This window comes from Puma concolor, chromosome B3 (assembly GCF_028749965.1).
Source record: "Puma concolor isolate L17-30 chromosome B3, mPumCon1.1.hap2, whole genome shotgun sequence".
NCBI classification, from domain to species: Eukaryota; Metazoa; Chordata; class Mammalia; order Carnivora; family Felidae; genus Puma; species Puma concolor.
The window spans coordinates 1615534-1629020 of NC_141672.1; the positions used below are offsets into that span (position 1 = coordinate 1615534).

General features: G+C 61.1%; 1 protein-coding gene and 1 long non-coding RNA gene across 4 annotated transcripts; one reads left to right on the forward strand and one right to left on the reverse strand.

Annotated features, from left to right (window-relative positions):
* Window positions 1-721: 721 nt before the first annotated feature.
* Window positions 722-5867, reverse strand: TMEM121 (transmembrane protein 121). 3 transcript variants are annotated; one of them, XM_086708563.1, is made up of 2 exons: window positions 5624-5867; window positions 722-2207 (listed from the first exon to the last, which is right to left on the reverse strand). In XM_086708563.1, exon 2 carries the CDS (start codon window positions 2041-2043, stop codon window positions 1087-1089), a length of 957 nt encoding a protein of 318 aa, XP_086564689.1. In that variant the 5' UTR covers window positions 2044-2207; window positions 5624-5867; the 3' UTR covers window positions 722-1086. The 3 variants fall into 3 exon arrangements, with proteins under 3 accessions (XP_086564689.1, XP_086564690.1, XP_086564691.1); XM_086708564.1 differs by lacking the exon at window positions 5624-5867 and adding an exon at window positions 4126-4227; XM_086708565.1 differs by lacking the exon at window positions 5624-5867 and adding an exon at window positions 4122-4209.
* A 2257-nt stretch (window positions 5868-8124) lies between these two features.
* Window positions 8125-12717, forward strand: LOC147579633 (uncharacterized). The gene is made up of 3 exons (XR_015251963.1): window positions 8125-10777; window positions 11021-11051; window positions 12284-12717. It is a non-coding gene; the product is annotated as an uncharacterized LOC147579633 (long non-coding RNA).
* The last annotated feature ends 770 nt before the right edge of the window (window positions 12718-13487 follow it).

Here is a 13487-nt window from a genome sequence, read left to right on the forward strand (position 1 = left end):
CCACTACTCCTCCACCCCACCTCACCTCGGACCTCCACCCCACCCTCCACCTCCACCCCTCCATCCCACCTTCACCCCTCCACTCCACCCTCCACCCCACCCTCCACCCTACCCTCCACCCTCCACCCCTCCATCCCACCTCCACCTCTCCACTCCACCCTCCACCCCACCTCCACCCCTCCACCTACCTCCACCCCTCCACTACTCCTCCACCCCACCTCACCTCGGACCTCCACCCCACCCTCCACCTCCACCCCTCCATCCCACCTTCACCCCTCCACCCCACCCTCCACCCCACCCTCCACCTCCACCCCTCCATCCCACCTCCACCCCTCCACTCCACCCTCCACCCCACCCTCCACCCTCCACCCCACCCTCCACCTCCACCCCTCCATCCCACCTCCACCCCTCCACCCCACCTTTCACCCCACCTCCCACTCCCGCACTGAGGAGAGAACCAGAGGCTTGGGGGCATTGCAGGGCCTCAGGTATGCAGAGACCTGGGTGAGGTACTCCAGGAAGCACAGAGTTGCAGGTGGGGACAGTGAAGCTGGAGCGGAGAGTGCCTCTGTGACAGCTGGAGCTCCTGAGAGTCCACCTCCAGAGGGGGCTCCTCGGAAGGGGGCTGGCCCAGACCCCTCACCTCCCGCTCACACTCACATCCCTCCTCCCACCACGCCCCGCTGTCAGACACTGGACTCAGGAAACAGGGCCGGGCGGCTTTGGATACAAAACTGTAAACACGAGTCTTTAAAATGACAGAGGCCTCCGTGGCCCCAAACTCTGAGCCAGAGGCCCCCACCAAGGGACCCCAAGGGACCGCACCTCCGCCCACTCTGTCCTCCCTTCCCGGCCGCCCCCCGCCCCCCACCGGCCGGCGCACTGGGCGCTGGGGGCAGGCTGGGCGCGCTGGGGGCCGGCTGGGGCGCTGGGCTGCGAGTCCGTGGTCCGAGGGATTCCTGAGATGAAGAAGCGGCCCGCGGCGCCCCCACCCCCCCCACCCCCGCCCCGGCCGGGGCACTCGCCAAACCTGGCCCTGGGGGGAGCCCGCCCCCACCCCATCCCATGCAAGCCGCGCGGGCCCCGTCACGTGCCCAGGGCGTCGCGCGTGGGCGAGGGCCCGTGGGGGCGGCCGGGCGGGCCGTGCAGCGGCGGGGGCGGCGGCACCGAGTTGCGCTGCGGCGGCGGCGGCTGCAGCTCCAGCGCGAGCGCGGGCGGCGGGAAGTCCCGCACCTGGCGGCGGTACTCGAGGAAGGTGCAGGCCTTGGTGGCCAGCGCCACCACATTCTTGCCCACGAAGATGGCCGAGACGCGACTGTCGCGGAAGAGCGCCATGTTGGCGGCACGCGCCAGCACGGCCACCACGTTGACGGTGGCGAGGCTGAGCACGGGGTAGAGCATCATCTTCTGCGGCGCGATGTGCTCGCCCTGCATGCTGACCTCGCTGAGCGCCACGCACGGCAGCACCAGCAGCAGCATGTAGCAGTAGAAGAAGGTGAGGCCCTCGGCCCACAGCGGCAGCCCGGTGCGCGGCGGCTCCCACAGATTGGCCTGCATGTCCAGCAGGTCCAGCAGGTCGAGCGCCACCCAGAAGAGGCGGCCGCGCAGGTCCTCGCGCTTGCGGAAGGTGCGCACGTACTCCATGCGGTCGAGCGCCACCAGCAGCAGGAACAGGCCGGGCACGCACACCGACAGCAGCAGCGTCAGTGCCTTGCGCGCCACCGGGTCGGCCGCGCCCCGCCGCGCCGCCTTGTAGTTCTGGAAGATGAAGTAGAGCTTGATCTCCAGCACGAAGATGTACAGGAACCAGAGGATCATGGCGTAGCCGCGCTTGGCCGTGCGCACCTCGGCGCCCACCCACACGGCCACGTAGCGCAGCACCAGCAGGAAGCACACGTCGCCCACCAGCACGATGATGCACACGCCGATCTTGCGCGGGCCCTGGTTCTGCTCCACCAGGTACGCGTCCATGACCGCCATGCTGCCCATGATCACCAGCGTGGTCAGGCACACGTGGCGCCGGTCCGGGGGCGGCAGCACCATGGTCGGCCGCCGGGGCCCCGGCCTGGGCGCGCGTGGCCCCCACGCGAGGCGGGACGAGGCCCTGTGGCGGCGGCGGCGGCGGCGCTCAGCCCGCGGGCATGGCGCGACGGGACCCGTCCAGCCGCTCTGAGGGCGCCACCGCTGCCGGCCGGCGAGCTCGGAACCTGGGGAAGACCAGAGGGGACGGTGAGGGCGCAGCCCGGGGGACAGCCTCCGCCCTCCCCTCCCCCCGCCCCCGCGACGCGCTTCCTGCGCGGGGCGCTGTCCCCGCGCGGGGGCGCCGGGGGGCTTCTGTCGCACGCACGCGCTGGTGCGCTCGCGGGGACCCGGAGCCGGGAGCGGGGCCTCCAGGGGGCGCTGCAGCCCTGCCTGAGACCCGAGACCGGGTTCCCGCGGCCGCCGGGAAGGAAATGGAACGGAAGTGGTTTCTCCCGGCCGCGCGCATCCCCGGGCCCCGGCGGTTTGCCCCTGCTGGGCCCACGCCGTCGGCCCTCCGGCGTCCTCTCGCCCCCGGGCGCCTTGCTGGGCGGGGAGGCGGGCCTGCGGCCTCAGCTCTGTGCGCTCCCGGAGGCCCCGAGGCCCGCGGAGGCCCAGGCCCCTTCCCTGGGCGCTGCGCCGGCGCTCCGGGCGTGTTTTCTGGTCCAGGACTGAGGGCATCCAAGTGCTGAGGATCCCCTCCCACAAGCATCGCCACCCCTACCTCGGCGGACTCGGTGCCCCCACACACCCGTCCACAGGCCGTGGACCATTCCCTGCCCCGTGTCACCAGGGCTCCCATTGCCTACGGAGGCTCGTGCGAGTGGCCGTCTGTCCCGCCACGTACGCTGCCCTGCTCCCCGCGAAGGGGTGGCCCTCTGCCACTCCCCCACCCCCACCCCCGCACCTTTGGGGCCATCTCAGGAAGCCCGCCCCGCGCTCTCGCCCACGGGGACCTTCTTTGTGCTCTGCAGACCCCTATACTTCTCACACCCTTGGCGTTGTCGTGACTGTGCTGGTCGGAGTCCCACACCAGACTGGGTCCCCACACCTGGGCCCGCACCCGTCACCCACTGAAAGTCACTTTGCAGACTTACTTCCACTCACTTCCAGCCAGGCCCCCTCAGCCCGCCTCTCCCCTCTGCAGCAACCCTGGCCCTGGGCTCTGTTTACTGCCCTGTCTAGACAAGGACATAAAATGTAACGTCCCCCGTGCCTGTGAAGCCTGCCCCTAGTGACACCACCGCCCTCAAGACTGAGGAAGGAGGCCCTCCTCCAAATCCGCACCCCCACTCCTGACCTCAACACGGCTGCTGCCCCACCCAGGGGTCCCTGCAGCCACACACAGGACCCCCCACACTGTGAGTTCAGACACCGCCAGCGCAGGGTTCCTTGGGGGGGGGGGGGGGTCATAGCACCATGTCCCTACCAAAACAGTGTCTGGAGCCCCTGCTCCCCACCCACACCACACCCTCACCCCATTTTCAGCCACCAGGTGGGCACGCGTGACCCAAGGGGCCTCCTCCCACCCTGCCTCCTCTGGCTCCAGCAGCGGCCTGGGAATGGCCTTCCTCCCAGCCCTTGGCCAGGCCAAATAGCCAGAGAGCCGCTGCACCGCTCACCCCTCCCCATCTACTGCTTGGCCTTCTCGTTCCCTCTCTCAGCCACTCATCAAACCCGGGTTGACGATGCCAGGACAGACCCCATCCCCACGAGAGCTCGCAGGGGGATCCCCCGCCCCCGCCCCCGCCCCCGCCCCAGAAAGCCGGAGCCAGGGCCTGACCACCGCTCCCGCACACCCTGCCCGGCCTCTCCCTGGGGAGCTGGCCCCAGGCCCTCCTGCCCTGGCTTGTCCTGGGCCGGCCCTGCGGTCCCCCGCGTGCCGCCTGCCCGCCCCCTCCCCGAGCCGCCCCTTCGGCGCCCACCGATGGGGGCGGACAGGAAGGGGCCGCCAGCGCCGACCAGACCCAGGCTGCCCCAGACAGGCTGCGTCTCCGCCCTTCTGCCCAAGCCGGGCCCGGCCCTGCAGCGCCGCTGCGCATCCCAGCCCCTGCGCCCGACCCCCCGCTCGCCCCGCTCGCACCCCCCGGCCCCGCGCCTACCCACCGCCGGCCCGCCGAGCCTCCGCGCCGGGCCGAGGCCGCGCTCCCTGCGCCGTGCTCGCTCCCCTCGCGGCTCTCGGCGCGGCCCCCGCCGAGGCCCCGCCCCCGCCCGAGGCCCCGCCCCGCGCGGTGGGGGTCCCGGCGCCCCGCCCCCCCCCCCCCCCCCCCCGCAGCACCGGTTGCCACGGCGACAGCCCGGCGCCGCAGCGGTGCCGGCGACCGCTGGCCCCGGGGAGCTGGACACCGCCGGACCCGCGCGCCATCCCCGGGAAGCCCCTGCACCCTGCTTCACCCCACAGCCGGGTCTTCAGTCCCGCTCACGCCCTGAAATCCCGCTGCGGCCCCACCCAGGCCGCCCACCAGGGTGACCCCGCTTGCCCTCGACAGGCAGCCCGAGGACCCCGTTCCCTGACGCGGCGCTGGTCCGGACGCGGGGCCGGGCTGACCACCGGCCCTGTGCAAGCGGCCTGTGGGGACAGTGCGGTGGGTGTCGGTGCCGCGTCCCAAAGAGCCCCGGGTCCCGGATCTCTCCAGCCTTCCTGGCTTCCTTCGCAGGGTGGGAGACAAGAGCAGCCGGGGGCCTTCGTCTTCAGCCGTCCAGGCGCTCGCTCGGGTTTGGAGGCTCAGGCTTCCTTCCTCCAACCCCGGTCACCACTGTGTCCTCACGGAGCCTCCACACGCACACCCCAGCCCCTCCGCCTTAGGGTGGAGGAGGGGAGCCCACCTAATGCCTGCTCTCCCACGTCCCACGTCCCTCCGACAGAGGAGGAGAGAAGCGTCAGAGAGGTGCAGGGGCACCGGGCATCCCCCTGATGCAAAGGGGTGAGGCGCGAGTCACACCAGGTCTGCTTACACTGAGGCCCTGAGCTGTGCTTGGGTCCGCACGGGTGATGCGGTCTGTGCAGGAGACTACGGGACTGCCACCCTCCCTCGGCACCGGGGGCGGGGAAATCTCTGGCCCAAGGGAAGCCAGGACCCCCGGCTGCCCAGGACACCGACCCACAAGAAGCAGAGATGAGGTGCTGTGAGAACTTACTGCAGTGAACCCCTCGGGGTGGCTGCTTGGGAGATACCAGCCCCCACATCTGCTTTCACTGGCAGGAACCTGTGTGGTCAGGACCCTGAAGCTGTCTTTGTACCCAGGGAGGGGCCCCAGACCCCTCGGGGTGGATCCTCTCCCCCAGAAGCCTCCAGAAGCCCCCTGCCTCAAGGCACAAAAGGCAATACGAAGGGAGGTGGGGAGAAGGCCCAGGGCGCACGACCCCCACCGCCTCCGCCCCAGGGAGCACCAGCTGGCACCCTGGCACCCTGGCAGCCCCAGGAGGCAGAGGAGGGACGGGCTGCGTAGGAAGAGACCAGAAGCACCTCCCTGTGGCCTCCACTGTCGGGAAGGAGCTGCCCCCTCAGCCCCTGCAGCCTCCCCCCTCTGCCCTGCCCACCTCACCCCTCTGCCCTGCCCACCTCACCCAAGTGCTCTAAAAGCCTAGTCCTTAGCCTCAAACCTGCAAATCTGCTCCGGGGCTCTGCACACCTCCTGCCCCACCCCCAGCGCCCTGGCGATTCTGCGCTGACCTCACAGCGCTCCCCCTCCTGGCTCTCCCCTTTGTGTTAACATCGCCTGGGCGTGGAGGCGTGGCCCTCGAGGGTGGGCCCAGAGCGGGTGAGGACAGTTAGGACCAGGACGCCAGGGTGGCACCTCGGCTTCTGGCGGCCGCCAGCAACCCCTCCCCTTCCTTGGCTAGTGGACGCACCACTCCCATCCGCCTCGGACATCACGCGGCCTTTCCCTGTGCGTCTGTCTTCTTCTCGTGAAAACATGTGATGTTGGAAAGGCCCACCCAGTGAACTCATCCTAACTTGATGGCATCTGCAAAGTTCTCGTTTCCAAATGAGGTCGCATTTGGACGTTCCAGGGGTCAGGACTTAAACATAACTTTGGGGAGACATAGTTTCACCCGTGATGGACCTTCCCAACTTGCCAGTCTGACTGTGACCCCCTCACAAGGCGTCCCCATGGCCTTGACAAGAGGACCAAGCTCCCGGGCCTGGCTGTAGAGCTGCCCCCAGCCTGGCCCTGCCGGCCCCCCAGCCATATCTCTCAAGACAGCCCCTCACAGCCTTGCCAGGCTTGTTTCCCCCCCTCCCCCGGGTACACCGTCTCAGAGGCTCCCCTGGCTGGAACACCACTGCCCTGAATCGGGGTGGCATCCCCAACACCGTGCACTTCACTCCAGGCCTGGCCTCCGTCCAGCTGTCCTGCCGCACTGGGGTCTGGCCGCCCGCCTTAGCCGCAGCCCCTCGCCACCGGCCGTCACGCCATGCAGTCATGAGGATGGGCTCCATGCCCCCCACCTGCCTGGAAGGCTGACGGAGCTGCACCAGATCCACAGAGGGACCGTGGGGGGCTCATGGGTGCCTGGGGTCCCTCAGGAGCGAGAGCAACTTCACGTCTCTGACACCTGTGCCAGGTGAACTGTGTGCTGATCATCAGGCTCCTGGAGGCCCAGAGTGGGTGGGGTCGCAGCCTGGGGGGGGGGGGGCTGCCCATCTCCGGCTCTGAATTTGGCTGCCGGTGACCGGGCAGGCCTCACCTCCCGTGCCCGGCGGAAGCACGTGAAACCCCGCGGAGAGAGCAGCGTCTCCGTTGAAGACCTCAGTTATCCCACAAGTGATTTTTCAAACACCGCAGGCTGCCAGACTGGACTCCAGGAGCCAGCCGGCAGAAACACAGACTGAACCCCACAGAGACGAACCCCAGACACCCGAGAGGCTGGAGGGATCAGACGTGGTCCAGCACGGGGCCCTGGAAACGATGTGACAGACGAGACGGGGGGGAAAGCACCAAACAGAAATTGTAGGGCTAAGAAACACAATAACCGAAATTAAGAGTCAAAGGGAGTGTGAACGGCAGAGTGGACGCACTGGGGAAGGCCTAAGGACGGGGACGGCAGGAGGAGCTGTGCGTTCTGAAGCATGGAGCCCGGGGCGGGGCCCCCCGGGCGGGAAGTTCTGCTCCGTGCACGGCTGGAAGCCCAGGGCCGCGAGCAAGACACAGCAGTACCCTGAGGAGTTTCTGTCTCTGCTGAAAGATGTCAAAGCCTGAGTCCAAGTGGCCCAACCAACCGTAGCATCATCACAATAAACCCCACACCTGTACACACGTCATATAATCTTTGTCTTTGGTGAAAACCGGAGAGAAAATCTGAAAGGCAGTCAGGTGGCAGAAGCCTGAGAGTTGCGCGACAGCTGACCTCTCAGCTGCAACAGCACGACCCAGGAGACAACGGGACGGTGACTTTGACCCACCGCAGGAAAGCGCCGGCTGTGGTCGGCAGAGGAATGGCCCCAGAGAGGTCCACGTCCTAGTCCCCCAAACCTGTGATCACGTTACGTTAGGCAACTGGGATCTTGCAGGTGTGATGACATTACGGGCCTGACAGGGGAGGTTGTCCGGGGTCATCGGTGGGTCCGGTGTCATCACAAGGAGGTGGGGGGAGGGGGTGGCGGGAGAGTCAGAGAGACACCGTGAGGCCCCAAGCCCGGGCAGGGATGACGGAGGAGGGGCCGTGAGCCCAGGAGTGCCGGCGGCCCCTAGAAGCCGGGGAGGCGGGATGACAGAGCCTCCAGAAGGAGCCGTCCTCGATTTTAGCACACCGAGACCGCCACCTTCCACAGCTGTAGGGTAGTAGCAGGGCGTGGGGGTGCGTCACGGCAGCAATAGGGAAGGAAGGAGTAAGTTGCTGGCCTGAAATCACTCTTTACTCAGACAAACAAGAACCGAGAGAGTTTGGAGCAGGCCTGCAGCAAAAACACTGTAAAAGTTGCCCTTTAGGCGAAGAAAATAAGGGCAGGGAGGAAAGGAGGGCAGAGAAGGTGTCTGTCACAGCGGTAAAAATGCTGAGACGTAGCGACGTGTAGAAAACGCAACGTCGAAATGTGAACCGACAACGTATAAAGCAAGAAGGAAACAGAAGACAGCGTCGACGAGCTCCAGAAGCACCGAGCTGAAGCACCAAGGAACAGGAACACACTGTAGGGAGAAGCTCACCAAGCTGGCCTTAAGAGTCAACCCAAAACAAAACAAAAGGGGGGTGGGGCGTGGAAACAGAGCAGCTGCAGAAACGAGGAAACTTTTTTAAGAGGCGGATTTAAACACCGTTGTATCAGTAGTCACATCAAATGTAAATGGACTAAACTTTCCCATTGAAAGGCCAAGACGATCGCTCTGATTTTCTCAAAAAAGAAAACAAAGCAAAACGACGAAACAGACCTTGTTTACAAGGAACACATAAAAGCCATGAGAAAGGAAAGGAAGAGACGCCGTCTGGAAACACGCCCCGGAAGCAATGCGGTTCCAGAGCAGCCGCGGTGGGTCGCTGCGCAGGTACGTGCTCCCACCCTGGCGTGCTGCGTGGGGGGTGCTCAGGCTGAGTCATCACGGTGCCTGCCGGCACCTGCCAGCGGCCCAGGGCAAGTGTGTGTTTACAACCACACCCCGGCAAAGATCCATCCAACGTGGCTACACAGGAAGAGTTGCCGAGTCGAGCCCAGCGTCTTACGTTTGTTCGTTGCCTTCTTCTTTTCGTGTCCTGGGTCCCCTTTTGGGGCGAGACAGAGCAGACGTGGCGGACTCTGTCTCTCCCACTGGACGCAGCAATTAAAGGAGGACCGTGCATGGCTCACGCGAGGATCCAGCAAAGTCGTAACGGGCCGACTGTGGGAAGAGCCAGAATTTGAAGCACTACCGAAGTGGGGGTGGGTCTCGGGCCCTCCCTCCACACCCCCTGGCCTGGACTCACCCCAGCCTGAAAGCTAGAAATGGGGCTGGGGACGTGGACAGAGAAAGCTCCAGGGGAGCTCTCTAGTTCAGGCTCAGGGGCAGGAGAGAAAGGGGCGTCCTGATGCTCCCTGAGGCCGGGGGAGCTCCGGGCAGAGTGTCGGAGTGGGGGTGGTTCTCTTCTCCCTCACACCTGCCCCCAGGCGACCCCCAACCCAGCCTGCAGTGGAGGCACCAGTCCGCATGTGCCTTGCGAGGGAGAAAACCTTCCTCTCCCGTGGGAGGAGACGTGGTCCCCAGAGGGCGGGAAAGGGAGAGAGCCAAGCGCTGCCCTCTGTCCAAGTCGCAGGCGCCGTCACAGGGAGTGTGCAGGAGGCGGGGTGACCAAAGCCGCAGACTCTGCCAGAGGACTGTAAAGGGGAGCCCCGGGGAGCCAGAAAGTATCCAGAAAGCATCCCCATGACGTTCGTGCCTTCTGGGCTCACCCCAAGCTGTGTGTGCCTCCCAGGTGTGTGCACTGAGCTACAGGACAGACCACAGCCGAGTCCCATACCGGCCACCGGGGGTAGTGCCCACACAGGACGGATCCAGGTAACACTGTAAAGGCTTCGAAAACCGCTGGCATTGAAACCACAACCCACAGAGGGCTGGGCCGATGGCGTGCTAAAAAAAAATGTCAACACTCTCAGTGGGATTTTTAGAAGAGCAGGTATTCATAACATAATCTCTGAGCGTGCAGGATACTATCTAGAATTATCCTGCGTGTGAGGAACCAGCACATCCAACGCACAAGAGAGAAGAAAATCAAAGCCCCAGGGCAAACATGACACAAAACCCTCAACAAAATATTAGCAAATAATATCTCCAAGGCACCACAGCCACACAGAGGGTATCCCAGGAATGCAAGGCTGGCTCAAGTCAGGAAAACAAATCCGTGCGAGCCACCATATTCACAGTCTAAAGAAGAAACCACACGATCATGTCAACTGATGCAGAGAAAGCATTTGACAGAATTCAACATCCATCCACGATACTCTGAGCAAACAAGAGATAGAAGGGCATTTACTGACTCTAACGAAGGGCACCTACAAAGGGCAAAAACAAACACAAACAGACAAAACTGAAATACTTAGTCCCGAAGGACTGGATGTTTGCCTTAATTACCTATTAATTAACAACATACTTTTAGGTCATTTTACAGTAATCTGGCCCATGCCGTTCTGACTGAGCAATAAAAATTAATGGCACCAGGGGTGCCAGGGTGGCTCAGTCAGTTAAGCGGCCGACTTCAGCTCAGGTCATGATCTCGTGATTTGTGAGTTCAAGCCCCGCGTCGGGCTCTGTGCTGACAGCTCAGAGCCTGGAGCCCGTTTTGGATTCTGTGTCTCCCTCTCTCTCTGCTCCTCCCCCACTCATTCTCTCTCTCTCTCTCTCTCTCTCTCTCTCAAAAATAAATAAACATTAAAAAAATTAATGGCACAAATAGTGGGGCTTCCTGGGCTGATGTGCTGAGAAGGCACAGCATCTCTTGTGTGATATCTGTGCCCAACAGTCAGGGGAGACATGATTGAGGGGTGTTCTACATACTGGTCATGGAAGTCAGGAACACACAGAAGAACATTCCAGATGAAAGAAGACAAGGGAGAGGTGACAGCCAGATGCACACATGAGCCAGGACCGGTCGTAGCCCCATGAAGGACGTCACCAGGACAGTGAGGAAGTTTGCATGGCATCTGCCAATGACATGGGGATGTCGGATCAGGGGTGGTTTCCTGATTTTGGAGGTAGAACCGAGGTTATGTAGGAGAAAGTCCTTTGCTTCCGGAACCCTCTGAGGTATAAGGGAAATAGGTGGTGTGTCTGCAGCGCGTCCCCAAAGGTGCACAGGAGAGGGGCGCCTGGGTGGCGCAGTCGGTTAAGCGTCCGACTTCAGCCAGGTCACGATCTCGCGGTCCGTGAGTTCGAGCCCCACGTCAGGCTCTGGGCTGATGGCTCAGAGTCTGGAGCCTGTTTCCGATTCTGTGTCTCCCTCTCTCTCTGCCCCTCCCCCGTTCATGCTCTGTCTCTCTCTGTCCCAAAAATAAATAAACGTTGAAAAAAATAATTAAAAAAAAAAAAAAAGGTGCACAGGAGATCTACACGTACAAATATAGGTGAGTGTATGTGTACCACACATATTACGTGTGTGTGGGTGTGTGTGTGTGCGTGCGTGTGTGTGTGTTCTGTGAATGCGGAGACAGAGCAGAGCCGCGAAGTGTTGACATTTGGGGAATGTGCGTGCTATTTCTGCAGGCTCTTTATTTGAAATCATTTCTTAAATGAAAGGCTTAAAAAATCAAACCGTTCTTCACATGAACGATTAAATGAAACAATAAGATCACATCAGTAGAATCAAGAAACATTTAATAGAAGTCAATAAGCTGTTCACGATGTGTTTTTTAAAAGCCTTCAGTAGATTAAGAATGGAAGGGGATTTTTTTAATCTGATGAAATGCATCGAGAAGGATCCCTCGCGAAGAGCAATCTTTCAAATGAAGAGTTGGAAACATCTTCTTTCAGACAGAGCAGACAGCTACCGGCGCGGCTGGGCTCTGTCCCCGAAGCTCCGGACACGGGAGCTTCTTCCAAGAAGCAAGGAAGCGAAACAGAAGAAGTAAGAGCTGGAGATAAGGAAACGAAGCTGTCATTAGTTTGAGCAGGTGATATGATTTGTGCTTGGAGAAGTCTATAGAACCGAGAGAACAAATGTTTGCAATTAATAAGTGAGTTTAGCAAGATTGTTTGTACCAGGGCAGTATGTAGCAGTCAGTCGTGGGGGCGCCCGGGTGGCTCAGTCGGTTAAGCGTCCAACTTCGGCTCGGGTCAGGATCTCGCGGTTTGTGAGTCTGAGCCCCCGCGTCGGGCTCTGTGCTGACAGCTCGGAGCCTGGAGCCTGCTTCGGATTCTGTCTCCCTCTCTCTCTGCCCCTTCCCACTCGCTCTCTCTCAAAAATAAACATTAAAAAAAAATTCAAAATGAATAAAACTTTTTAAAACCCTTTTTAAATAAGTCAGTTACATTTCTATAGTTTTCAACAGTTAGAAAATGAAATTTATATGTGTGTGTATATGTAACATATATCAGGTATGTGTGTATATATATGCATATATAATGTTTAACGGATGTACATATATGCATTTATGCATACCGTTCATAATACAAGTAATATATCTAATAAAGGAAGTAGAACACCTCTGTGCAGAAAACAAGAAAACATCATGAGATAAATTACCCCTAAGTAGATGGAGATGTGCTCACAAACAGGAAGCATCCGCGTTTATAGAGATAACACATCTCCTCAAACGGGTCAATACACACGATGTAATCGCAAGCAAAATCTCAACAGGTTTCACTGCTATTTGACGAACTCGCTGTGAGATGTGTATGGAAATGCAGAGAGCCAAGGAGAGCCCAAGCCTTCGTGCCGTAGACCAGGGTGGCAAACTCACCCAGCACGCCGCCCACTGTGAGGCTGGAGGAGTCAGCGCCACGGGGCCCGGGGAACAGAGGGGCACCGTCTGGAAGGGGCACTGCGCAGCCGCGGGGACAGGTGACCTCCCTGCAGACGGTACCAGGACAGGGGCTGTCCACACGGTGGGAGGAGGGGAAGAGCCAAAATTCCTACAGCTGTGCTCTGAAGAGTGACGTTACTCTAAATCACATATTTTTAAAAGGTGAAAAGCAGTCCCACGTGACTTGTCATTCCAGGGGCAAAGTCAGGAAGGGAGCCCTAGTAGAGGGCAAGATGCAAGAGAATAACTTTCTGACTCTGGAGTTGGAAAAAAATTGTGATTTGTGGTTTTTTTTTTATATATTTTTTATTTTTGAGAGAGACAGGGCGCAAGCGGGGGAGGGGCAGAGAGAGGAGACACAGAATCTGAAGCAGCCCCGGGCTCTGAGCTGTCAGCACAGAGCCCAACCTGGGGCTCAAACCAAAAAGCCATGGAGATCATGACCTGAGCCAAAGTCGGAGGCTTAACCGACTGAGCCACCCAGGCGACCCGGAGTTGGAAAAGATTTTAAAGGGGACACAAAAAGCAGTAGTGATAAAAAGAAAAGAGTGATTAATTGGATCGCATGAACTTCAGGAGCTTCTGCTCATCAAAAGACACCCCTGAGGAGGCGAGAAGGCAAGTCACAGGGAGACGCTTTGTGCAGCGCTAACGAGCGACAGGGGACGCCCATCGGGGACGTACCAAGAACCTCTGCGTGTTAGTAGGAAGGAAGACAACCAAAGGGGGGGAAACGCGGGCAAACGCAAACAGGCACTTCCCAAAGAGTCAGTGAGGGACGGCCAGCGTATCTCGCCACCAGGAAAGAGACACAGCGAGAGCCCGACAGTCGGAAGAGCCGAGGCTGTCCAGACGGTACATCGTAACGTGCAGCGGTAAAGCGAGTGAGTCAAAGAGCTACGCGCAGCAGCCAGCGCGAAGTTCGCGGACACAGCCCCGAGAGGTGAGGCCGGACGCCGCGGGGCTGCCCGAAGCTCCAGCACCAGACGGAAGCGGGTCACAGCGTTTAGAGTGCGGAGAAGCCCAGGCCGAAGGGCC

Excerpts from the sequence above, each read along its gene's own strand:
- TMEM121 (XM_086708563.1), bottom strand. The coding sequence starts at position 2,043 with ATGGTGCTGCCGCCCCCGGACCGGCGCCACGTGTGCCTGACCACGCTG.